Below are 26,546 nucleotides of genomic sequence, written 5' to 3' on the forward strand. Positions count from 1 at the left end.
GTGCACAGTGACACAAGGACGTTGCGTTTACTTGTAAAAGCGATAGACAGCTAGAGTATGCTCAGAACAACGCGTACAGCGCGTATACTGTACTCATGTGTTTACAACTACAGCCCGCCGTTAGTTAGTGGCTACGGTGTTGGGCTGCTAAGCACGAGCTCGCGGGATGAAATCCCGGCCACGGCGGCCGCATTTCGATGGCGGCGAAATGCGTTAACACCCGTTTACTTAGACTTAGGTGCACGTTAAGGGACCCCCAGTGGTCCAAATTATTCTGGAGTCCCCCCACTACGGCGTGCCTCATAATCAGATCGTGATTTTGGCGCGTAAAACCCCATAATTTTTTTACAGCTACAGATGATGGACATTGTCTACTAGTCTACATCTCATTTTTCAGCAGTCTAGCTCTGCATGCGCAGAAACCCGGTTATTGCAAACAGCACTCTTGCCGTTGATGTTTGCAAATCACTCGTATAGAACAAGAATTCACACGACGTGTACTGCGAAACACGGGTCTATATAACACATATCTCGCACTTGTTCGCTTCCCGTCCACCTTTCTGACGCCCGAAAGCATACGCACACGAGTCCAGACATTGTTTGCATAAGCGGGTGCCTCAGCAAGAAAGGTGAAAAGTGCCGGGCATGACGAACGCGCTGTGTAGCGACCTCGGATATTCAATATCCTCGTGAGCGGCGGTCGGTTGGCGATTATTCATTTTGGCCGCCGAGGGCATTAAGACGTCAGACCCGGCGCACGCGCTAGGTGCGTAGTCTTCGATCTTTCTTGCAGCTTCCGGGAAGCGATAACGGGGCATCAAGTGGCAGTGCGTGTATATACGCCCAGAGCGCGCGCCGCCAGCCAGATTTCTTTTGTCGATAACGCCCCCGGGACAGCTCGCGCCGCTTATTATATAGTTATAACTCATAAATAATATGAGGCGTAAGTTTTTGAAACAACTTAGGGGGCGAGAAGCAGGGTGTGTTCTACAGATGGATGAAGATAAGAGTTGCACCTTTTCTGCGAACAGTACCCGAACCAGCTTCGCGAGCTGGCTTGCGTATACGTTTTATGCGTTATTCTCGTCTTTCCGCTTGGACAATGCGACTGCCTTACTGGTAAAGTACAATGAATTACGGAGTTTTAAGTTCCAGAGACGCAGTATATGTTTATGAGGGACGCCTAAATAAGGGAAGGGAGGATAGGGGCTGAAGCTTAACTTTGACCGCAACGTCTCCTTAAAACGTGTCTCACGACTTAATATACGAGTGATTTTGCTTTCCGCGGCATCGAAATGCAGCAGCTGCAACTCGGAATTGAACTGCAGCGATTTATTTTCCAGCCGCAGAACGCCCCACTGAGCCCCGCAAGTGCTGACGCTTTTGAATTCCACACGTGCCCAAAATATAACACCGAGCTGCTTCTCCTTCAATGCTTTCAATAACAGTGCCGGTTTTGCTCAGCGCTCGGCCTTAAAGGGACCCTGAAGTTCAGGGCATGTATTCGCGAAAAATGTCTTTAAGGTAATATTGTTTTTAAAGCCATAACCCTATAGCGTTAACAAGAAGGACGCGAGAGAGGTGACAGGACATACGCTACGTCGCGTCCCCTTTCTCCTGTCAGCGTTGATAACGCTGCGGTTATCGCTTTAGGCATGTACCGCGAGAAGGTCTAAATTTAAATTACATTTTGGGGTTTTCGCCTGCTAAACCACCATATGAGCATGAGGCACGCTGCAGTGAGGGACTCCGGAAGTTTGGACCACCTGGGGTTCTTTAACGTGCACCTAAATCTAAGTACACGGGTGTTTTCGCATTTCGCCCCCATCGAAATGCGGCCGCCGCGGTCGGGGTTTGAGAAGGGCGACGGTTGGAGCTAGTCGGTTCATATTCGTTGAAGTGAAATGCCGCTACTGAGCGACTAGAATGGACGGCGGAAAGAACACTCACGAGGTGTCCAGGTATCGTGTGTATCCTTTCCTTCGTTGGTTCGTGTGCATTCCACTTCAATAAATATGGAGCTACACGATCGTGATGTTTGATGTATCATTAGCGAACTAGGACGGTAAATGGCAAGAAGCACTCATCAGCGAAAGTCAGTGTGAATTCGGTCCACCTGATATAGCGTTTTAGCGCGGAAACTTTTTCACACGGACACACGAAGAGACACGTACACGCGCTTGTGTTCCTATGTCCCTGTGAAAGACTTTCCGCGCTGAAACACTCTATGGAAGTTGTTGCACCAGCCAGGCCAGAAGTCGGTCCCCGCGAATTCAGTGCAGTTCAGTTCGCATTTTATTTGGACATAGAAACGCACAGGTGCTCCAAAACTCGGAGCAAACGAGAATGGCTGGCGAGGTCCTATGACGCATTGAGCATGGCATGGCCCAAAACGAAACAAACTTAGCTAAGGCCTAACAAGACGCGGGCAAGCCAATATGAACAGTATGGGTTTTCAGAGAACGAACACCCGTAAAATATACTGAAACATTTCCTGCAGAAACCATTCCACGGTGTCTGTCGACGTTAATGCAATTCGCATTGAAGCAATGTAGCGGCACGGCGTATTGCCACCGGCGAAACGCGTCATGAATGAGGCGTGTGCTGCAGTGGGGCTCCTTCCTCGCAATTCCCTCTGATCGCGCTGCGCCATCTAGCGGTGCGGCCGAGAAGTCCGTGCGTGGTGCGTGTCTGAATGTGTATGACGCCAGTTGGATTGCGCCCAGCACCGGATAAATTTTAAATTTCTTCTCATTGAAGAGAGACCCATGCCCAGTGGCATGTATACCGTGACCCAAGTTGTTGTCAAAGAGGTGCATCGAAGAGCGGCGCGTACGTAGTGGCACATACTCGGCGACCCGAGTTAGCGCGAAAGGGGTACACATAAGGAGCGGCATATTCCACGGCTTGAGCTCGGCAAAGCTCGGTGCGTGTCTCTCGGACGAGCGTTACGAAGCGTGGGTTGTCGCTTGGAAAGTCGTCTCAAGTGCACCCCCAGCAGCCGGTGTCGGCGACGCCAGGACGGCTGCGGTGGTCGCTAATGGGGCGGTGACAACTAGTCGCCTAGCCGTCCGCGTTGACACAAGACCAGACTTGGCGCTGAATGACGAGGTGTTGAGTGGCCCGTGCAACAGCAGTGTCCTGCAGAACGTGTCGAACGTGGCCCGCCGAAACGTTGCGGGGATGAAAGGGCGCGGAAGAGACGCGGGCACGTCACAACACAGCGAGCAGGGCGCGTACTCGTGAAGCACAAGCTCGTTGACCACTACTGGTGATAGTGACGAGATCACCTTGTAGTACTTGCTGGTCGTCTGCGGGGTGATCCGGTTCAGGTGAACTTGCGCTTCGGCCTGTGGAAACCAGACTTTGGTATTATGCATTCAAAATGGCGGCAACATGAATTCGCACCTCTGCGATATCGTGGATGCGTCAGCTTAACAAACTTGAGTCCGCAGAATTGTTGCTAGGGTCAGTTATGTTCTAGTCCTAGGTCAGCACTGTAGAGTGTGAAGGGAAAGAAACGAGCGATGTCTAGACTGCAGGGCTGATTACGGAGCCCCCTGCCTAATCTTTATTCCTCTCCTTTCTTGGCTCGCACCGAGACGGACGCTACAAGCTTTTACTTCACCTATTGTAATCTGACATTTTGCCCATCTCTGCTCTATATAGTAAAGTTACCTATGCCTGTGGCAATCTTGTTCCCTATATTTTGATATGAAAGCGTCGCAGCGCATTCTGCCCGCTGCAGTGTGCTTCTGCACCAAATTGGGCTAACTGGCAGACCACTCTTTTTGGAATGTTTTTCGTTTGCTTTGCGTTCGGCGAAGAAACGAATTTTTCACGCCTAAACACGTGACAGCTGCAGACCCTCATATAGCGATGTGAAACCACAGATCTAATAAAGTGCGTATCGTTCGTGATATGGAGTGTGGATCGAGTATATATATTCTGTCTTAAGTTGAAGTATCGCCTGGTTCGAGAATTTCGACGTTCGATTTCTTCTAATAATACTCGGTTACGGCTGAGAGACGTGGTGTGTTACTACGATTATTGGAGCGTGCCTGTTACCTGCAAATACACGCGGCGGCTCACGATGTTGTTGACGTCTCCAGGGCCCGTTGTTAACCCAGCCTTAGCCAGAAATACGTGGCCTATTCCAGTAATTTTTCTTTCAGAGTGAAGGATTGCTATCTGCTTCAAGATGCATCGCTGCATCGGGGAAGGAGCACTTACCGTGCGTGAGCTTGCTAAACAGAATTTGTTTTTCTTCACAATCGACAGCGAACTAACCAACCATATGCATGATCAATTTCTGTGCTGTCTCCAGATTAATTGAGTAAGGCCCGTTGTCAGAGTTCGTACGTGTTCGTCTCGGAAGAAATTACACAGAAGACGACACATAAGGCCAGATAATAGAGCTTTATTTTCTTAAAACAGTGCAAGACGTATGCGTGCTCTCTGCAGCACAAACACACCATGCCAGTGCTCAAAATCCCAGCGAGGGTGTCCGATTGGCAACATTCCCGACACAACGCACCTCAGACGAATGCAAATATATTACTGTGTCAGTTACACATCCATCTCTTTTTCGTTTTATATAAAACAAATATACTTTTAGTCATTCACCCGTCACCGAGACCCTGCTCACTCCCAAACTTGTTTTCTTTTTTCTAGCATTGTCATTGTGGCCGTGACGCAAGTGATGCTGACTTTGTTGTATCGAGTTTGGCAAACATTCAAACAGCATTGCGCTGGCAAATCAGTTATTGGAATACTCTCACAAAGAAACGCATTGCATATTTGATTTTGTATTTGAAGCTCTTATTTAAAAAAAGTTGTATATTCGATGGGATTCGGAGATATTGCTGTACTCATATACTTTATTATGATGCAGTTCTGAGAAATTCTTCTTTGTTTTTTTTAAACCTGTTTAACAATCCTAGACAGACAGTGTCACAATCTGTGACGTCAATAATAGCTGGTGCGCGAAATCAACTGTGGCCTCGCCATCTGTCCTTCCTTAGGTGGTGGTGGTGGTGTTGCAGCAGGCGGGGTTATCCTGGCATACATAGCCGGTAGTTGTTCCTCCTGAGCCTCCTGTGAGTGTCACTATGTGTGTCATTAGGTGTCGAAGAGCCTCGTATCTCGCATGAAGACACACACACACGCTAATGGAATATTCGGCTATTTGTTGCAGCGCACCTTGGCAAAGCTACTAAAGTATTAGAATACAATTTTATTTTTTCATTACGTGAATTAACAGACCTAACTACAGCCAAGCTTCACTATCGCACTTGTAACTCGCTTATGCTCCCAGTAAAGCTTATTTTATTGTCTTGCATGAACATTAGAAGCGCTGCCGGAGCGCTCGAAAGATGATCTGGTCCAACGAAAAACGACACAATAAACTTTTCGCGACGGAAGAAGTGTCGCTGAAGCACTAAAACCAGTTATAGGCGAAAAGTAGCCGAACATAACCAATGCATACGTGTAGTCTTTCGTGTATGTAGCATGCGATCACCTATACAACACTTTTCCGAACTCGTTAATTTGTTAGCATTGTAACTGTGTTGTAAGGAAGATCAGGGAAACCAAAAGTTTCATCATCCTCCTGTAGACATCCCACGCCCTCGTCTCTTCTTGAACGACGCATAGAAATATCGGGTTGAGTTTAGCTGACAGATACAGAACAGAGAGAGAGAGAGAATAAAGAGGAAAGGCAGGGAGGTTAACCATATATGAGTCTCCGGTGTGCTACCCTACACTGGGGATGGGGATAGGGCTTAGAAATATTATAGAGAGGAAAACGCTAAAAAAAAGGGAAGAAGGAAACACGCACACATGGAGACACACACACACAAAAGGCGTTCCAGTTAAAGGCGTTCGCAAAGGCCAGTAGATCACAAAAAGCGCAATAGGGCTTGCACGGCCTTCTTCTGTGACGTTAGCTCCCTTCGACGTTGTAGAATTCTTTTCGGATAGCGGTTGGTCGTCCAGTTGGTCAAGTTCGTGGCGAAGGCATTCCCTCTGTGGACCGTACTGCGGGCAGGCGCACAAAATATGGCCAATTGATTCTTCATGGCCGCAGTGGTCACAGGTTGGGGTGTCGGTCATCCCTATGGGAACGCATAGGCTTTGGTAAAGGCAACGCCCAACCACAGTCGTTGCAAAAGCGTGGCGTCTCCACGGCGAGGCTGTGATGGCGCTCGAAGACTTAATGTTGGTTCAAGTGAGTACAGTCGCGTATTTCTTAAAAGGGGGTCATTCATTGTGACATGGTGTACTTCCGAGCGAGCAGGCGGAGCTTCCGTGCTACGTCAGTTCTGGAAAGTGGCATTGGTACGTGGGGCTCCTCAGTATGGGCTGAACGGGCAGCTTTATCGGCCCGTTCATTGCCGATAATACCGCAGTGACTTGGAAGCCATTGGAAAGTTATTTTATGGCCTGCATCACTTATATGGTGTAACGTCTCTGTAATGTGAAATATTGGCTGTTCGTGCGGTCCGCGTCGTAAAGGTGACAGTAGAGACTGCAGTGCCGCCTTAGAATCACAGAGTATCGTCCACTTGTGTGGCTGAACGTTAAATTGTGCTGTTTAGCGTCCCGAAACAGCACAATGGGTTACGAAGGACGCCGTATAGTGGGAGATTCCGGATGAGTTTTGACCACCAGGGTTTCTTTTATGCGCACATTTCTATAAATGTAATTTTTTTTTTCATTTTGCCACCATTGAAATGCGGCCGCCTCTGTCGGGAATCGAGCCCGCGACCTCGTGTTCAGAAGCATAGAGCCAAACAAACGCTGCGCCACCAGGGCGGGTATAGTTGAAAGAAGCCATTTACGGAGTTGCGAATAAGTGTATATTTCGCCTAGAGCGAACGACTGGTAAGCAGCAGAAGGGGGGACACATCAAGGTGTGTTTAGGAAGACGACCTTTGCAAATACGTGGCGTGTCTCTGACGGCACAGCGCGGCTCCTGTTCTTGCGGTGCCTGCTTTCCTGAACGCGTTCCCGCACTCCCTTGCACTTCAAACAAGTCTCACGAATTGAGCAACGCTATCTCAAAGATCGCGTATGGCCTCCTAGGTTTTGGCATCAAGTGTTGTATGCTTTAGTTATGTTGTTTACCTATGCAAACTGACTATAGATCACGTTCCAAAGCAAGCGATGACTCTTAGTAACTATCGTGGCTTTGTTATATGTATAAAAATGGCTTAGATATGCTCTGAAAATCCTTAAGTCAGGTTAATGTCAATGGTTTCGCGTTTTGGAAGCAAAATTAAAAACACAAGAACGAACGGAACAGTATAGAATGTTCTTCGTTTTCTTCGCTAATAACCAGGCCTTTCTCTGCCGATCAAATGGAAATGGACTTTCGAAAGGACACTCTACCGATTCTGTGCATATGTAGCGTTTTTTTCTTACTGATACTTTAATAAGGCTTTTGCCGACGCGCGTAATACAACCCCCCGCCATTCCGCATTCAATTTGCCGCACGTGTAATTCGCTGCCCCTTTCGACGCGTGCACGACCGCGACCCGTGTGACTGGACGAAAAACGCTGTCTCGTGGGGTCAGCGAACTTGCGTGTGGGTGCGCGCCTGCGTCCGTCTGTGGGCATCGTGTATACGCAGCGTCGCCGCGCGCTATTCGAGGCGACGCGTCCCAGGCGCGCGAGTGTGTTTTGACGCGGCGTCGTCAATCAATTAGGGCGTGCCGGGTGCGCGGCGCGCCGCACCTCTTTGGCCGCGGCAATCACGATGCTTCGCGACGTGTCGGGAATCACTAATAACGCGCGTACGCACGGCTGTGTGCACCTGCGCGCGTACACCGCCGTTGTCGTATACAGAGCATCGCTTGGGTTTTGCGGGTCAGCGCGCGTGGTACAACATTCAACCCCTTCCCACATGCATGCGCGTACGCACTACATGCTAAGTGCGAGGAGTTAGGCGAGGTTTTCTTCAATAACGCATCGGCGGAGATCGTATTACGGACAGTGGCACGGTAAAAGCATGCATTGTTGTGGAAGTCGCACAGCCGGTATCACATGTATATAGCTTGTCAAGAGAACCGCAGATCGTAATATTGACGTTCAGCGGTGTTCATCCACCGATTCCTCACTTGAGAAATAACTTAGTTCCAGGAGCGCAAAAACCGTGGAGTTCAACTCCACCGTGGAGAACCGTGGAGCTCAGCTGGAGCTAGCGCAGCACTATCTCAGCTTGAACCATTGAAGTTGCAAGTTGCAAGCTTGTTGGTTTCTTTCTTTCTTTCTTTCTTTCTTTCTTTCTTTCTTTCTTTCTTTCTTTCTTTCTTTCCTTCATGGCTTCCGCAGGGCCACTACCTTTGTCCCTGAATGTATGCAGTCAGCCCAAAAGAAAAAACGAAAGAAGAATCACTACACATCCGTTGCCGCGTCGTCGGCTTCATAGAATAGAAGCAGACGACGACAAAATGCGCAGGCGCAGCGCACCACTCCGTAATTGCTGCTCCGTAATGAACGTCCGGCTTAATTAGCTGATGGCCAAAAACTCTGCTCCATACTTTCTGCCACGCACTTGTAAGTGACCATCTCTGCTGCGCCCCTCCGCAGTTTCTAACGAGGCTGCACAGTATTACAGCCAAGCAGTTAGCAGTGCTCACGTAGAGCGCGCGTCTCGCCTCCCATGGCGTGCTGTCGACGTCGCTGCGTGCGGTGCTTTTGCGTCTGGCCGCGGTCGACTTAGTGGTTGTGCAAAGTGAATGTTGTTATACTTAATCGTTCACTTAGCCTCCCCATCGTGCGAGCAGGCTGCTGGTAAACTGGCCGGACGGCGCTCTTCCCTCGGTACTATTCGTTTTGTTAGTCTCTTGTGGTCCCTATTGGATCCGCTCTTATTTCACTGCGCCATAGCGCGCGATGTGAGGTATTAGGGCGTGTCGCTTGGGTGGCTAACCTCGTCAGCCGGTTATTTAGTCCTCTCAACTCGCGCTTGTCTGACTTCCCTTTTCCTATGTTCGGGGTTATTCATTCATATATGATTCCACCTTGTGCCAAGAGGGGGCATTACGGTTACTTTGACAAAAAAAAAAAAAAAAGCAGCGGGGGTGGCAGAACGGAGGGAGGGCTAGTGGGTTAAGCATGCCTTTGCTTTAGCTACAATTCAAACATATAAATTTCTTTCAAGAATTAAATTTGGAGCTTTTACGAGCCAGAATGATTATGAGGCATAGCAGGGGGGGGGGGGGGGTTGCACCGTTTTATTTCTGACCACCCGGGCTTCCCTAACGCGCACCCAATGCGTAGCGCCCACGAGCGTTATTGCATTTCGCCCCCATCGAAATGCAACCGCCGCGACCGGGATTTCATGAGGCACTCTCGGGTTTAGCAGCGCAATGCCAAAGCCACTATTCCATCATGGCGGATTAATTTTTTTAAGAAATGAGTCTTACGATTCTTCTTGAATAGAGAGGGCGTCGATATCATGGGGAGCCCCACTTAATCGACATTTAAAGAAACGACAATTACGGCATAACTGCGAGTTGGAAAATAATTTGCTGATACGTGTGTGCCGGGTCTAAGTATCTTAAACGTGATATATATATATATATATATATATATATATATATATATATATATATATATATATATATATATATATATATATATAAAAGCAAGGTCATTTATGTTTAATTCGATAAATGTAACTCAGTCGTTACTTTTCGTATCAGTCCACGGCAATGGCGCATGTGTCGCGATGTTATATATTACAGGCTTGACAACTGTAAACAGCTAGAAGGTAATCAGTCCGTGCCCTGAATGTGTCCTTTGCCTTCATGGAGGAAGTAAACGTCCTTTTTTCCCCTCTTCTCCTTTCCCAGCGCGCAGTAGCTAGCTAGACGAATGTACTTCAGGCCGACCTCTCTGCATTTTATATCATTAAACTTTTCTCTATCTCTCTAACAATAATAAGTGACGCCAGAAAGAAGTCGATTTAGCACGTGAACATGTATTAGTAAGTATTAGTAAGTGTTAGTGAGGTAAGTATCAGTGACTTCCACTGCCGCGCTAGCTACACTCAGGGGCCGCTGTAACGAAAAAAGAAGGGGTGGGGGGGTTGGGGGGGGTTAAGTTTGCACCGATTAAAATAGTCCGGGAACCAAGAACGCTGAGCCGAGTCCACCGAGCGCAGGCTCACGTGTTTGGACTTCTTGGGGAAAAAGACTAAAAGGGAGGGGCTTCACGGAGAATTCACTTGCGAAGGTTGGCTGCGTGCCGTAATCGTAGTTTGTTTGCCTCCTCCAAGTTTGCCCCTCGCCTTTCCGTCTGGGTCTAGTTCGCTCGAAGGCAAAGCGACACATTTACTGTAGCTGGCATTGTGTGATGTGAGAATATCATTTTGCTACATGTACTCGAAAAACGCCCTTTTAGTGTTATGCTGGACCCCAATAACTCAACTGCACTTATTAACGAAAATTATTTCCCTGGTGTCGTCAATAATATATATATATATATATATATATATATATATACAGAGAGAGAGAGAGAGCACGCTTTAAATGGAGGTATAATCTGGGCTACGGATTCCAACACCGTAAACAAGGGGAAAAAAAGTATCAGGGATTATGCACCATAATTACACATGTAACATAAGAACACTGTCATATACTTCCATGCTCCTCCTTAGAACTTATGTCAATTGCTGGACATCGCCCAGCGATTTCCAGATACCTCTGTCTTACAGGGCGTGGATTTCTTAGAGTAGGTAATCGATATTTACCCTTGCGAAAAAGCGTTATCGACAGGAAATAAGATAGGTGCACATGTGCGACAAACGCGTGTCATTTAAAAGCGGAACATGTGCAACACATGCAAAGAACACCGGCTTTGTTGTACGCGTCCTGTCGATAGCGTGCTTTTTTAAGTTCAGACCTGCATTATGCAGCGAGTTGTGACGGGAAGTTCAGCGGATGGCGTGTTTGAGAGCGCGGGGCCTTGTGCTGTTCTGAGCGTGGGCTCATTGCGTGCAGTGATTGGAGTGCACGGTCGTCGTCGTCGTCGTCGGCAGCGGCAGCAGCGGGCGGTGCGGCGTCGTCGCCGAGCGCGACGGCGTCCTCTGGTCTGCGCCACCATGCAGCACCCTCAGCACACGCACGCACCGGGTCTCGTGGACGGATACGCGGCCGCGCTGCCGATGGACCTGCACGTGCCTCCGCCGCACCACCAGGGATACCATCCCTATTTCCGGTGAGTGCAATGTCTGTGCGGCACGTCACTTCCTCTCACGCCCGTCGCACCGCCCCGGTGACGACCAGTACACGTTAGTGAGTTCCGTTTTTGGTCAACAGTGAAGACAGTCAACTTTCACTGCTAGTTAACACAGCTCGGAGAGCGAGTAATAAAATGTTTGATGAAGACGTCTCAGCGACGTGACGCCATCCCGCATCTACAAGAACAGGGGGAAAAAAAAGAAGAGAAAAAGAAAAGAGAAACGTGCATATATATATATATATATATATATATATATATATATATATATATATATATATATATATATATATATATATATATATATATATATAACGTAGAAAAACACAATGTATGTAGATTACAATAAGCGTATAAAAAAGCGTCACTACGTTTCCTTGTGCGCAGGGTATTTTCCCGTAGAATTTCCAACCATTCTGTCCAGTCACCTTCTTGTGTGGACAGCAAAGTAGCCTTACTTCTTTTTTTACTTCAGTGCTGTCGTCGCGAAGCTGTGGTTTTCGCCGGTTTCGCCATAATTAAAACGAGACTTTAAATGGCCGCTGTCCGCTTAGCTGTCTACCGCGAGCATTAGAACACGCCTAATATGAGAACAATTCATGTGTTAGGATACGGTTCTAGCGAAGACGGGTTCGGTGTTTCTTCATCCCATTATTTGACGACACTGCTCGGCTGAGCCGAGACATTTCTTACTTAACAGCCCAGTATAGCGCTTTACCGGTGACTATGAACCGAAAATTAAATCGTCTATAGGTTATCGTTGTTCCCAGATTTCATGACGAGTTTTACTATGCGCTGGCATAACGTATTCCCGTAGTAGTAGTAGTCCTTAGAGGGCTGAAATTGGACAACTATGGGAAGAATCGTGTCGCGTTTGTGGTATCACAAGCCCGCTAGAGTAAAGCCAGTGAGGTGAGAATAGAGACAGAAATATACAAGCTTTAATTATATTCTGAAGAATAAGAAGACTCTATAGGAGCGGCACGTGAGGTTGAAAACAAGCACTCTCCCGGTGTCTTCCTAAATTTCACTGGAAGAATGCAAGGTGGCATTGTCTGCATCATTCCCCTCACTGTTGCCTTGAATTTAACTGCAGCGTGAAGGTGGCGGTGACTACTGCCAACACGTAGTCGGCAGGACTGCTGCGCATGCGCTCTGAGCGTAGTGAAGTCGGTGTATTGACCGCTCGACCGGACAACAACAGATGGACGGACAGGTCTCTTCACCAGGACGATGCCGTAGACCAGAAAATGAAGCGATCCGGTCAGGCACGGCATTTCCCGCAGCGCAGCACGGGGTACCCCGTTGCTGAAGCTGCGGAGTCGCAGCCTTCGCGTAATCTCTCTAGGATGAGCACGGACTGCGCCACGCGTGTTCGAACGAACGTCTGTAGTTGTCGGGCTGTGCGCTCACATCAACTACAAGAAACTGAACGAAACGCCCGAACCAGTAGCTGTCTGTCCTCAACATGCCTGTAGACTTCCCCATGTAGAAGCTTCGTGGACTCAATAAAGAGAAGGGCGCCGTAGGCATGTGCCTGCGCCGCTTAGTATCTCGTAAAATAAACGAGCCCCGTTTTTCATCTAACAATAAACCGCGGATTATTAACTGCAAAAGAACAGAAGTTTTCAACACGCGGCCCTTTAGCATATGTGGTCGTCAACCAGAGAGCGGGAATAATATGTGACTAATCCACGATTAGTCACATATCGACCTCCGTCCGTGCCATTGGCGCTTCTCACCACGTATAAGCTTCCATAGCTGAAAACAACAAACATAAGCAAAGAACGAAAGGACGAGAGAAAGGCGGGCGAAGAGCAGAAGGGTCCATTGTGTAACGGTGCCTAGCCGCGCAGCGGGCCCGGCCCCACGCAGCCTTGGCATGCGCGTCGATGCAGAGACGAAAAGGACGGCCACCGCGGACGAGGAGATTCATCAGGAAAAGTGCGCTTATGGTAGCGGGGTTCCTCGCAGCATGGCTCGGGGCGCGAATACTGATGGCGGCGCTTGTTGCGAAGGCAACTCACGTGGCTCCTGCATGAGCGGCGGAGCCACAGCAAAGCAGGGCTGCCTGTTTTGTCCGGCATGTGCTCTCGCTGCTTACGCCGAGTGACCAACGGTGCTTCTTTTTCTGGTCTTCTGCGAGTGTCTGGGAAGCTCGCTGCGTGCGAGCACTGCATGCGTTTCTGCGCTCCCGCGATCGTGGTTTCTGATAGGTGCTTTGTGCAAATGTGCATTGCACATACCAATGTACTCTCTCTCTCTCTCAGAGATGGCAGTGTAAAAAGCAGTCGCAGATTTCCTTTTCCCCCGGCCACTGTGATTTCGCTCTGCACACACCGGTAAGCCACATAGTTGCGAACTTCTGCTGCTTGCTATATATTTTTTTTCTCATCCATGATTGTACTGCCTGGCGCGGAGAATTAAAAGTCGTTATGCGTGGAAATAAATGAAACCTTGAAGGCGAAACCAGATATTTCTTTTTTCCTTTTCTGTAAATGCAGTCGTGAAATACTTTAATAATGTGATGACATCTGCGCTGCCGAATGAAATCTTGCGCAAGTGCACTCTGTCTTAGTAGATAGTTGCAGCGCTTCGCAAATGTACGTAGTACGCGTAGCGGCAACGTCATCTAATCTGAGTCCGAGTTCACGAAGCTGTCGTAAAATAAGGTGGCGTCACGTAATCGGGACAGTGAGAGTGGTACGATAATATCGCCGTCATGATGTGAGAAACAAGCAAGTAAAAGCGATATGCCCTTCGTCCCGATTAGATAAAAGCAGTCGTAGGTTCCACGTTGTTGCACGATATTATATATTGCGGCGCTCATAGTGAGCGAGAAAGACGAGAGCGATGCCACGTCGTTTTTTCTCGTTCACCAGTTCAGTGCATTAATTATGCCCTTTTAAGACCGTTCGAAAAAGGTCGGCAACATTAGGCGATCACTGGGAAGAATCTCACTGCTGCATGATGAGATCGAACCGTGGGGGCCGTTAAGAAAGAAATAGAGTGCTGCTTAATGCGCTTTATTGACATACAGTCGCGAGACATCCTGACCCTTTCTGAACTCGTCTAAAAAGTTGGCTACTGCGTCCTTCCGCGTCTTATAGAAAGCTGCGTGACGCGATCTCATAGTTTTTCGATTTTGCAGGCTAGTTGCACTATCGTTGAGATCGTGCAACATAAAAGTGTTGGCTACCTTTGTAGCGAAATAGCGTCCGCACTAACCGCACTTGTTGTAGTTAAAGGGTCGCCAAAAAAATCACCGCCCAAGCACTCCGTACAGATGGCGAACCAGCGAAGCTGAAACGTGCAGCACCGATGTTTATCACTGGGTTAAACCCGGTGGTTCACTAAACGACGGCTTGGTAGGCTGCCGGATCCTCAGTACGCAGTTGCTGCTTGCGTGACACGTGGTGTTACCATTCCTGAGCATGCGCAGATGAGTTTTGTGCCTTCTTTCTTTTTTCGCCTCAGTGCCCCCTTCAGTTGATAGTCGGCGTTCGTGTTGTCCACTTCTCTACTCTTGTGTCCTGTCTGCACGCCTCACTTCTATTTTGCGTAATGAATACTTACCAACTAGCTCAGCTTTCTGTCGTTCTATGCTGCTTGCGCTCGGCTGCACGAGACTGTTCTGGTTGCCCGGGCTGCAGCATCGGCACAGCGTAGACGAGCTCGTTCCCGGTTCTGCTCGCGGCGTTGCTGCTCAAAAGCTGCCTGTTCCTCAGGAGTATGTATGACGCGTGGCCTACCCATTTCGGAGCCGGAGAGAAACTGTTGAGCGCGCTGGGCTGCGACGGAGATACGCGCGACCGAACTCCCCTTGAAGATGCGACGGAGAGCAACGACGTCCACTACTGGCGCATCTAATCCAACACCACCTAGATAGCGCAAGGTATTTTCACTCCTATCCATGACGTCATGTTACCTGGCCCTGCTACCATAGAATCTAACGGGGATGCTCCCCAGTAGGCAATAGTGATTTCGACGTCACCGCTTTCATCACGCCAGCCTTGTCAGTGGAAACTTCAGGCCAGGCAGCATGACGTTATAGATCGGAGTAAGCAGGCCTTGTGCTATCTTGGTGGTGTTGGCTAATTGCGCGGCTCTCTTTCTGCCTCCCTCTTCGCGCATGCGTATGGGGTTGCGCCGGAGGAGTTTTCGGCGTACAGGCGACCGACAGACAGACGGACGGAGGAATCGGCTAGCCATATACAGCGTCGCTGTAAAAAATGAGTTAAGCTGTACTAGTACCATTGCCCTTCTACAATAAATATGAAAGCCTCTAAAGTACGCGAATATGAAAGGCAGGTGGCAACACAGCCTCTGGTTCTCACCTGCTCGCCGTGATGTCATGGCGCTTGGCCGGCGCACGCTGGTCATATCGGCAAACTGTACGTTGTATTCGGAAGGAGACTGGAGTGAGCAACTTTCGTAAGATATTACAGCACCGCAGTGGCCCAAATATGGGGAAAATGCTTTGAATTCCTTGACGTCGGGCTGATATGCCGGCGCAGGGTTTCGATGCGATATTAAATAGATGAAGCTTTGACGAAAATAGTGCTTTGAAATCATACTTTAGATGAACCTAACTGATTTAATGTTTCTCTTTACTGGGGGGATTCCTCAAAGAGGAAGCGTTAGCTCGGAGGCTTCTATGTAGATACATCCGAAAGGAGAAATCGTTTTTTCTAGGCAACCACTGCACCAAATTTGATAGGTTTTCTTGGATTTAAGATAAAAAGTTAAGATATAGTGACTGTTGGAAGCGGATTTTTTATTTAGGCTGTTCATTCTTTTTAAAGAGTTGTCAGAAATGAAAAATTTTCTGAAATCGAGACTATCAACTTTACAAGTCTGTAACTCAGCAATGAAAAAACGTATCGCAATTATTTAAATTGCATCTAATAGCACATTTAAAGCTGACAAATTTTACGTATTATACATGGTTCTCAAATACATCACCGATATGTGAGTAGCACTTTTGCAAAACCTTTTTAAACGTCGCAACAATTTTACATAAGACGTAAATTAATATATAAAATTTGTCCGCTTTGATGTCCCGATAGTTGCAATTTACAGAACGACGATATCTGTTTTTGATGCAGAGGGACAAATTTGTAAACTTCGGGCTCCCATTTTTTTAAACACACAATTATATAAATATCCTTGTATCCTTGTAAAAAAATCTTCAGGCCATAAGTCAAAATTCCGCTTCCAACAGTCACTAGAATTTAAATGTTTCACTCAAATGCAACGAATTTCATTGAAATCGGCTCAAGGGTTATCTCACAATATGATTTCTGCGGTTTACATGTATTTGGACAGGCCGTGTCGGAGTTGGGGCCGAGCTAAAGCTTCCTCTTAACATATGACAGAAGAACACTTATTTTCGGTGGAGAGATACAGACAGAGCCATTCCTTTCCTCTGTTTTATTATTGACGGGATGAATGCCATTCGCAATCAAGGCTTGGAGATTCCATCTGATAAATGTGCACTTGTCCCATTTACACGTAAGCCCATGACGCACTACAGTGTATTAATCAATGGGCGGTGGATACCATCTCTAGGGCCATACGAATTCTTGGGTGTATTAATTGACATAGACATATCATGGAGCCCCCATGTAGTGTACATGAAGAAGCGATTGACAAGCATCTGCCACCTTCTGAATTTTTTCGCTGGAAAGCGCTATGCTACAACTATATAGGGTACTTTCTCTCGGCTTTTTGCGGTACAGTTTGCCAGCATTGACTAACGCAAGTAAAACAAGCCTGCGCACTATTCAAATCCTGAGCTGAGGCGCTCAGGATTTGTATAGGTCTCCCTCGAAGTGCGTCAACAGCGGCGACTATTGCGAATGCCAGAGACCACCTCATCAAGACGCACATCGCAGTTGAAGAGCGCACGTAAGGCACCTTGCCCGGACTGCTTGCCACCATCTACCTGCGGGGAGAGCACGTGCCTCGTGCTGCCTCTCAGCGCATCGTGAGACCATCTTGCTTCACACCTGCAGGCCTCGAGACCTCACCCATATAGACACAGACGGCTCCGTCCTGCTGAACAGCGCTACCGCAGCTGTCGTCATTCTAGCAAAAGCCACCACTATCAAGTTGAAAACATCTCACATGACAACGTCGATGGCAGCAGAACTCGCAGCTCTTCGAGTCACACTACGCTTTATTAATGACGAACCAACACACAAGTGGTCGATTTTCTGAGACTCCTAGCCGGCGTGGCAGTGTTTACTGTCAGTTTTACGACGTGGGCCGCAGTTGGCATTCAAAATCACAGAGGTCATACACCAGCTGACTGAGAAAAGACATGAAATAATTTTTCGGTGGCTACCAAGTCACTGTGGTATCATCGGCATTGAACGTGCCGGTCAGTCTGCTCGTTCTGCTCGTGTAGAAGACAACTGCTTATCAATCCCTTAGTCTAGGACACATGCTGCATGTATGCTCCGCCTACTCATCAGAGTGCAAAGGAAAACATTTTATGCACACCCGTGTATACACCCTGACTCCAACCTTAAGCGTTCGACTTCCATCAAGACTTTCCCGAAGAGACGCAACCCTTTTGTGTTGGCTACGGCTGGGCGTCGCATTTACCAGTGTCTACGCGTTCCCCACTGGGGTTGGCCAACACCGCAGCCTGTGGCGATTGCGGCGACGCGGAAACAATTCGTCGTGTTCTTTTGCCAGTGCTCGCAGTGCCGTATGCAAAGACAATCGCTTTCAGTCGTGCTGAACCAGTTGGACGACCAGCCTCTGTCGGAAGAAAGAATTTTGCAGCATCGACGCGGTTTAACATTACATCAGAAGGCCGCAAAAGTGCTACTGGGCTTCTTGAGATCGACCGGCCTGTGTGAACGCGTGTCATTGGAACACCTTTCCTGTTACTTGTTCCTGCTTCTGGTTGTTGTTTCTTTCTTTTTCACTTTCTCTGTTTGCCCTCTTTCCAACCCCTATTTCCTCCAACCCAATGCAGGATACCAAACCGGAAACTCAGATCTAGTTAACTTCCTTGCCTTTCCTCTTTCTCTCTCCCTCTCTCTCTTGGCACGTAAAACAACAGAATTCATTTGACTGTAACGCGTGCCGATGCTCGAGCCAATACAATGCCATAGTACCTGCACGTCTCGTAGCATTAATCAATGAGGTTGGCCAACAAGTGTTCCCAGAAGCATTTCTCAGCAGGTCTACCGGGAACCAGTCGCTTGACTTTGACTATCACCGTCCGATGATTTTTGCCCAATACTAGGAAGCTTTCTTTGCCTGTCCCACTGGGGTTTGGTACAAGTAAGCACGTAAGTAAAGTTTCTTGCCGAATAGACGAGTTACATAACCCGTACTTTTGACAGATGAAGTGGCAATGAGCGCGTCTGAGTTCTGCGTAACGATAATTGAATCGCGATATAACATCCGCACATAAGATGTCGGCTCAGTATCTCTCAAGCACACGGACCTCTTAATAACATAGCGAATGATATTCAACGGCTTCTTCAATTGTCACCCAATTCTTGGACCACTGAGGATACGTGCACATTCTTGGCCAATCCGCCAGAATGTGCATGTGTCGGTAGCTGTGAGACAAAAGACCCTAAATGTGTGTAGATACACACATGGTGTGCACGTCTCTGCGCGCGCACCTCTCATCAAGGCTTCACTCGACCCGCGTCGCGTACAGCCCCATCGTCGTCACGACACAGCGAGCTATAGCGGCTACAGACAACGAGGTTCTACTCGTGCTATCCGCAATTGGCCGCGAGATCTTGCAGTTGGAGGACTCGGCTGACGCGCCGCTAGAGCGCTCGCCATACGGGAAGGCAACTTGAAGCTGTCGACCGACCTGCTATGCTCGAGTTTTTTAAATGCGAGTCTGCAGGTTTCTTCGACCAGTATGTACGGAGGGAGGGAAAGAGAAAAGTAGAAGGCAGGGAGGTTAACGAGAATAACGTCCGGTTGGCTACCCTACACCGGGGGAATGGGAAAGGGGAAAGCAAAGATCACATGGAGAGAGAGGAGGGAAGGAAAGAAGGAAATTGCGGCAAGTTCGCTGACGCGTGTGGTTTAACAGAAATTGCATTAATAGTCACAGGTGGTTGCACAAACCCGTCGTCCTTAAGAAACACAAAAGCGCCTTCACCGCTTTATGGGCCGACGGGCGATGGCGGCGGTGTTCCAGCAGCACCTGCACAGAAAGCGGCCGATTGTCCAGTTTTTGGAAAGCTTTGGCAAGTTCTTGTCTCTCTAGGGCATATCTTGGACAGTGGCACAGCACGTGGTCGATGTTTTCTTCGGTGCCACATACCTCGCATGCTGCACTGTCAGTCACTCCAATTAATGTAGAGTATGCCTTTGTGAAGGCAACTCCTAACCAAAGGCGACAGAGAAGCGTAGCTTCACGTCGAGGAAGTCCGAGTGGAGGTCGGAGTTGCAGGGAGGGGTTTAGTCGATGTAGTCGTGTAAGTCGTAAGTTTGGCGAGTTCCACTCGGTCACTGTGAGACTGCGTGCCAGGTGTCGAAGCTGCCTTGCAGCGTCAGTCCTCGAAAGCGGAATTGGAACGCTGTGCTCTTCTTGATGTGCTGTGCGAGAAGCGTTATCGGCGGAATCATTGCCACTGATTCCACAGTGGCCAGGTGCCCATTGAAAAACGACCTCGTGGCCTTTTTGTTCGACATCATGGTAAAGTTTCACGACTTCGTATGTCAATTGGTCATGACATCCGTGTCGGAGAACTGACTGTGTGCACTGTAATGCCGGTTTTGAATCACAGAACACAGCCCATTTTCTAGGTCTTTCAGAATCAATGCATTCCAGTGCTCGACGCAGGGCCGTTAGTTCTGCCGCCGTTGAGGTCGTGACATGCGATGTCTTGAACCGCAGTGTCATTCCTCGCGTTGGTATAACCACGGCACCACCAGAACTGCACGACGTAGTCGATCCATCGGTATAGATGTGCACGTGGTTGCTGTACTTTTCATGCAGAAGTAAGCTCAGCTGTTTTAGAGCGGGGGCCGGTAGATCTGTCTTCTTCTGTAGTTCTGGAATCATTATGTACTTGTGGACGGCTCAAACACCACAGAGGAAACGCTGGCTTGGCCACAGGTGCGTACCCTGAAGTAAACGACGCACGATGTGCACTGACAATACCGCTAAATGTCGAGCAGGGCCTTGCAGCAGTGAGGCTCGCCATGTGGTGGGAAGGGGTCCTAGCATAATGCCTGAGATGCATACGCATTGTCTCAACGGTAATGTGCGTCGTGATCGGGTAATCCTGCGCAAGGGCAATGTTTTCAGCCGTTGATGCACTGCGTGGTAAGCCAAGACATATCTTAAGGGCTTGGGCTTGAATACTCTGAATCGTACGCAGGTTAGTCTTGCAGGTGTTGGATATTGCAGGCAGGCTGTATCGCAGGAATCCAACGAACAACGCCATGTACAACTGTAACATAGCGTGTATAGATACTCCCCAACTTTTTCCTGCAAGGAACCTGAACAGGTGACAGATAGCAGTCAGCCGCTTTTTCACGTAATTGACGTGCGGAGTCCAAGACAGGTCTCTGTCAATTACGACTCCCAAGAACCTGTGACTTCTGCTGTATGGTATAAGTTGTCCGTTAATAGATATGCCGTAACCAGACATTGGCTTCCTCGTGAATGCCACCATTGCGCACTTTCCGCATGAAATTTCAAGTCCTTGGTCACGAAGGTAGCCAGATGTCATTGTGGCTGCCTTCTGAAGCCGAGCGCGAAGCTGAAGTCGTGTCACACCTGATACCCAAATGCAGATGTCGTCCGCATAGATGGAAAGTCGTACGGTGCTTGGCAGGTTGTAAACTAATCCACTGAGGGTGAGATTGAAAAGAGTCGGGCTAAGCACTCCGCCTTGAGGGACTCCTCGGCTACCGTAATGCACGGATGTCGGGCCATTTTCTGTGTGCACGTATAATGGTCTCCTCTGTAAGTAGTTGCACACCCACATATACATCTTACCCCCAAGTCCCACGGCTTCTAACGTGCTAAGGATGGCTTCATGGGTGACATTCTCATAAGCTCTTTTAACGTCTAGAAACAGAGCAGCAGATAGTCGCTTACAGGCCTTTTGGTGTTGCACAAATGTTATCAAGTCAACAACGCTGTCTGTTGACGAACGGCCCCGTCTGAATCCGGCCATAGCATGTGGATAGATTTCATAGTACTCTAAGTACCTTTCCAGACGTGTTAAAATCATTCTTTCCATTGTTTTTCTGACACAGCTGGCAAGTGCGATCGGATGGTATGAGGAAATGTCCAAAGGCGACTTGCCAGCTTTGAGAAGTGTAATGAGGCGAGTTGACTTCCACTCTTGCGGAACCGTACCCGTCTGCCAGGAGTCGTTGTACAAGAGCAAGAGTGCCTTCCGAGCTTGGTCTCCTAGGTTACACAGGGCACGGTATGTAATACCGTCAGGTCCTGGCGCTGAAGAAAGCCTGCACTAAGCCAGCGCAGCTTCTAGTTCTTCCACAGAAAAAGGGCATTCCATGCGGGGATCGCGTGAGAACAGTGGGTGGTCGAGCGTTCCCGTACCCGTTCCATCGGAATTTGCCTCGCCAGCAATCTTTCTGCAGAAAGATTCAGCGACGTCAATATCTCGACATTGTAGATAAAGTGCCAGATTTAAACGGGTGGCGCTGACCAAACGTTGTGCGAAGGCCACGAACAATCCTCCATATAAGCGACAAAGGTTTTCGTGGATCCAGGGACTCGCAAAAGGATGCCCATTGTCGCGAAGCCAGCTTGTTCATGTGACGTTGTATTTTCTTTTGTGTTCTTCTAGCCAATCTCAAATCATGATTGGATTTCGTGTGTCTATATCTCCGCTCCGCACGACGGCGAATTGCTCGAAGTTTTCCTAGTTCGATGTCGAAATCGGTGCGGGAAGAACTCCTCGAAAGCAAATGCGTGGTTGTTTGTATGGCATCCTTTATCGCGCCCTGTAGGTTATAAGAGGAGCCGTAACGACAACAGTCTTCCATTATTATTTTGTATTTAGGCCAGTCGGTGCACTGGGCGGTTCTGGAGGACTTCGAGCTAGTCAAACCTTCGATCTTCAAATAGGTTGGGATGTGGTCGCTACCCCGTGTTTCTAAATCGTAAAACCAGTGCACTCTTCTCGAAAGCGACCGTGAAATGAAGGTTAGGTCCAAGCAGCTGCTATACGCTGATCCCCCAGATAAGTAGGGCTGCCATCATTTGACAAGCAAAATTCGCGTTCAGAGTCAAAGGACACCAACGTTCTGCCTCTAGAGTTAACTTTGGAGTTTCCCCATAGGTAATGGTGGGCGTTAAAGTCACCAGTGAACACCCACGGCTGTGGAGTCGATGTCAAAATTCCCCGTAGGCGCTCACAATCTAGACGGCTTGCTGGAGATAAATAGACTCCAAGAATTGTAAACGTGAGATTTTTCTTCTTCACTGTTAAGCAAACGTATTGATTTGCTTCGTCAGGAGGCACTGGGTGATGTTCATAAGTCAAGTCACAGCGTATAAACACAACAACCTTGCTGCACTCTCCGTGGGTAGAGGACATAAAGCGCTCATATCCGGATAGTCTGATGGAAGCTGACAGGTTGGGCTCGCAAATCATGATAATGGGGAACTGGTGCGTAAAGACAAACTGTCTAAAGTCGGACATGCGTGACTTAAGAGGAAGCTTTAGCTCAAGTGCTCCTATCTAAATACATGTAAAAGGAGAATTCGCTTTTCTCGGCAACCACTGCACCAAATTTGACGAGGTTTGTTGCATTTAAAAGACAAACTTAAAATCTAGTGACTGTTGGTTTCGAATTTTTGAGTTAGGTTGTCAATTTTTTGTTAAAAATTGGCGAAAATCGAACATTTTCAAAAAACGAAACTATCAAGTTTACAACTCTGTAACTTAACCACTAAAAATGATAATACAATTCTGTGAATTGCATCTAATAGTACATCTAAAGCGGACAAAATTGATATGTTACACATGAATATAAAAAAATTTGATAATAGAGAAATACAACTTTTGCAAAACCGTTGTAACCAACGTAACAAATTCACGTAAGATGTAAAATGACATATTGAATTTGTCCGTTTTGAATGATCTAATGGATGCCGTTTACAGAACCGCGATATCGGTTCTTGATGCAGAGCTATGAATTTATAAACTTCGTGCTTCTATTTTTTTCAAATGGTCAAATATTTGAAAATCGTTTTAAGAAAATTCAAGCCCTAAATCGAAATTCCGCTTCCAACAGTCACTAGAATTTAACTTTCTCTTTCAAATGCGACAAATTTCATCAAAGTCGGTCCAGGGGTTATCTCATAAAAACGTTTTTGCGTTTTACATGTATATGAATAGGCCGCGTCGGAGTTGGGCCCGAGCTAAAGCTTCCTCTTAAGCCCTCTGGCGTTCCACTGAAAGACAGATGCATTCTTGACTTTCTCCTGAAACGACGGCATCTCTCGGGCCATGGTTTTACCCTAGAGCCGCAAGCACCGGACTCAAGGTGTCCAGCACCTGCAGTGCGCTCTGTGCCGACGGGGTTTTCATGCTGCTCAGTAGAATGCGCACGACGTCCATAAGTGACTTCAGCATCACTATGACTTGGCGATCCTCAGTCGTCGTCCAATCCGCGGTTCGTGAGGTCATTGAGGGCGGCGCAATTTGATGTGACTCCGAGGCAGGTTGTGCTCGTGGAAGTGTAGGCCACTCTTCAGGAGGTGAGAGTGTTGCCCCAGTCTTCATTTTCGCAGTGTCTGTTTTTGTGGTAGTCGGCGTTGATACGGTAGCCGCTTTGCCGGCAGATGGTGTATATCTTTCAGTAGACGTAACTCTTCGTGCTGCTCTTCGGTACCGATGTCGTCGTCATCTGAGAGTAGCTGCAGCCTCTTTGTGTGTTGAATGAACCATACGTTTGAATACTGCTCGCTCGTTCCTCACCCGCGGGCAATCATTGGATGAGGCCTCATGAGTACCATGGCAGTTAGGGCACTTTAACACAGTTGCGCGGCAGGCATCTGCTGAATGAGATTCGGCGCACCGTGGGCACACGAGGTTATTCCTACAGACACCTTTTACATGTCCCATCTTGCAGCATTTGTAGCATTACAGGGGCTTCGGTACGTATGGGCGGACTGAATGGCGGACCTGGCCAACTTTGACATGTGAGGGAAGGCTGTCTCCATCAAACCACAGCTTCAGGCAACGAGTGTTACCAAGTCTTGTGATGTGCGTGATAAGAGTGCCTTCTGTAGTTGGCTTTATTAATATTGGTAAGTCGTCGGTTGGTATAGAAATATCGTCATCATAAATGACGCCGATCGTCCTATTGCAGCCAGTAGGTATCATGGATCGCACTTGTACTTTGTCGAATCTCTGTTACGTGCCGCAGGCTTTGCAGTGCACTACGGTGTAGAACATCTACTGCAAGGACATTCTTCCGTGCATTTATTCTCACGTCCTTTATCTCATTTGGCGCGATTCCCTCAAGAAATGCAGAAAGGACTTGCCTGTTTAGGAGTCGCAGATTTGACACTGGGTCCACAGGCATGAAGAGCATAGTGTGCGGCCAGCGCTGTTGTGTTGTCTTCACGGTGGAGACACTTGGCGACGATGACCTCCATAGTAGTCTTCTTTTTGTGGTTCGGCTCATGACAAGCGTGAAACCGTCGTCCGACGAGTCGACGCTGTCCGAGTACAACTCGGTTGCCTCCCTGTCCGTGTCACTTGACGCAGTTCCACGTTTCCTGGACGCGACCCCACGTGATGGCTTGGCTCCAGGAAGGTCTTCGAGGGCTTCGTCCATTGCCACAACACGGGAGCGGCAGCTCTCAGAGTTTGGAAAGAAACAAAGCGAGACAAAGGTACAAGCGTTCTATGATAGAAACACTTCGTCCAGGAGAATATTCCCTGCGAAATCGAGCCGGGTAGTTGTCATCACGCTCAGTGTGGATTGCTCCTAGCATCCTCTGCTATAGTCATTAGTGTGCACAGGTGCGTGTACGGCGCTGGCTTCTCGCCATTGCTGTTCTGTTTTCATGGCGCACTCGTGGTGGTTTGCCGGCACTTTTCTGACAACGAACTGCAGGATTTGGCCTTCAGCAACGGTGCCTGCGCTGTAATAGTGTGTTTGTCTGTTCTGCGCTAGCTGCGTGCTCGGTCGCCTACTACGTTTGCCACGGACGTTCCGATTTTGTAGCTGCCCAACGCGTTAAGCATATCACAAAATAAGTTTGATTTTATTCTCGAGAATATAGGTGGTCCCTGCGGTACGTTAATGCATGCGCTGCTAGAGCGGCATGAAAGCGGAATGGGGTCTGGAAAGCCTGATACAAGGACAGACAAAATTAGTGAATAAACAAAATTACAAAGTCTTCTGCTGCAGTACTCACCTTCGCGTAACCTTTACTTAAAATGGATTACTTTCAGCGTGAAATAGCTCGCCCCTGCACATTAGTCGGCTAAGGGTAACGTTTTCTTTCCTTGCGCCTGTGGTCGGTAGCGTGCACCTTCCCCGGGCTAGATTCATCCAGCAATAAGAATTAGTGCTGTCGCGTGACGAAAACAGGAAACGACCGTTCCTTAGATAACCGTTTTCTATATATTTTGTTCCGTAAGCAGGTGACATCTATTTATAACTAAAACAAGAAAATTGATAAGTTTATGTTTGCTGGCACTTGACCGATTAAGTAGCTGGAGCGCTAAACACGCAAAGAATGGGGGGGGGGGGGGGGAGGTGCCGTATAGAGGCGAAATGTTCGCGGGCCTTTCTGCGTTTCTGTAACGTAATGTTTTTACTATTGCGCTGCTAGAGTAATGTGGTACTAGTGGTTCCCGGTAGTCGGAAACTGCGCTGAATAGAAATGATATTATGCTAACCTAAACAAACATATCTTTTTTCTGTATTAGAAAGTGGGAATGAGATTTGTTTGCAAGAACTCAATGCCCTTCCACTCTGTGAAGAAGGATGACCAGCTAAGCTATGTAAGTTAATGGCTAATTGCACTTCCGCCGCGGGTCGACCCGGTATTGCACTATATTCGCGATCGGCCCACGTATGGGGCGCGCTTAACGCCTGCTTCACCTCCGCCGCGGTTCGGACCAGTATTGTACTATCTTCGGGATCGGCCCACGTATAGGGAGTTTTGTGTCTACACACGGACACGGTCCTGGGGGAACTAGCCCTTAATAAATTCGCTGTAATAAAATAGTGCAGAACATGCTTGACAATTTGGAACGATAGCGCGTGTTGCCCCACTAATGTTCAAGGTAAAGCGC

At 48.2% G+C, this 26,546-nt stretch overlaps 1 protein-coding gene across 2 annotated transcripts in view; it reads left to right on the top strand.

The window, feature by feature from the left end:
• The window catches only part of trh (PAS domain-containing protein trachealess), a 534,047-nt gene that overhangs the window by 9,604 nt on the left and 497,897 nt on the right, over window positions 1–26,546 (top strand). For both annotated transcript variants that reach the window (XM_075700282.1, XM_075700284.1), the window contains exon 2: window positions 11,010–11,226. In XM_075700282.1, coding sequence (XP_075556397.1) covers window positions 11,111–11,226 — 116 coding nt within the window. In that variant the 5' untranslated portion in view covers window positions 11,010–11,110. The remainder of the gene's footprint in view (window positions 1–11,009; window positions 11,227–26,546) is intronic.

Source organism: Dermacentor variabilis, chromosome 7 (assembly GCF_050947875.1).
Source record: "Dermacentor variabilis isolate Ectoservices chromosome 7, ASM5094787v1, whole genome shotgun sequence".
Classification (NCBI taxonomy): domain Eukaryota; kingdom Metazoa; phylum Arthropoda; class Arachnida; order Ixodida; family Ixodidae; genus Dermacentor; species Dermacentor variabilis.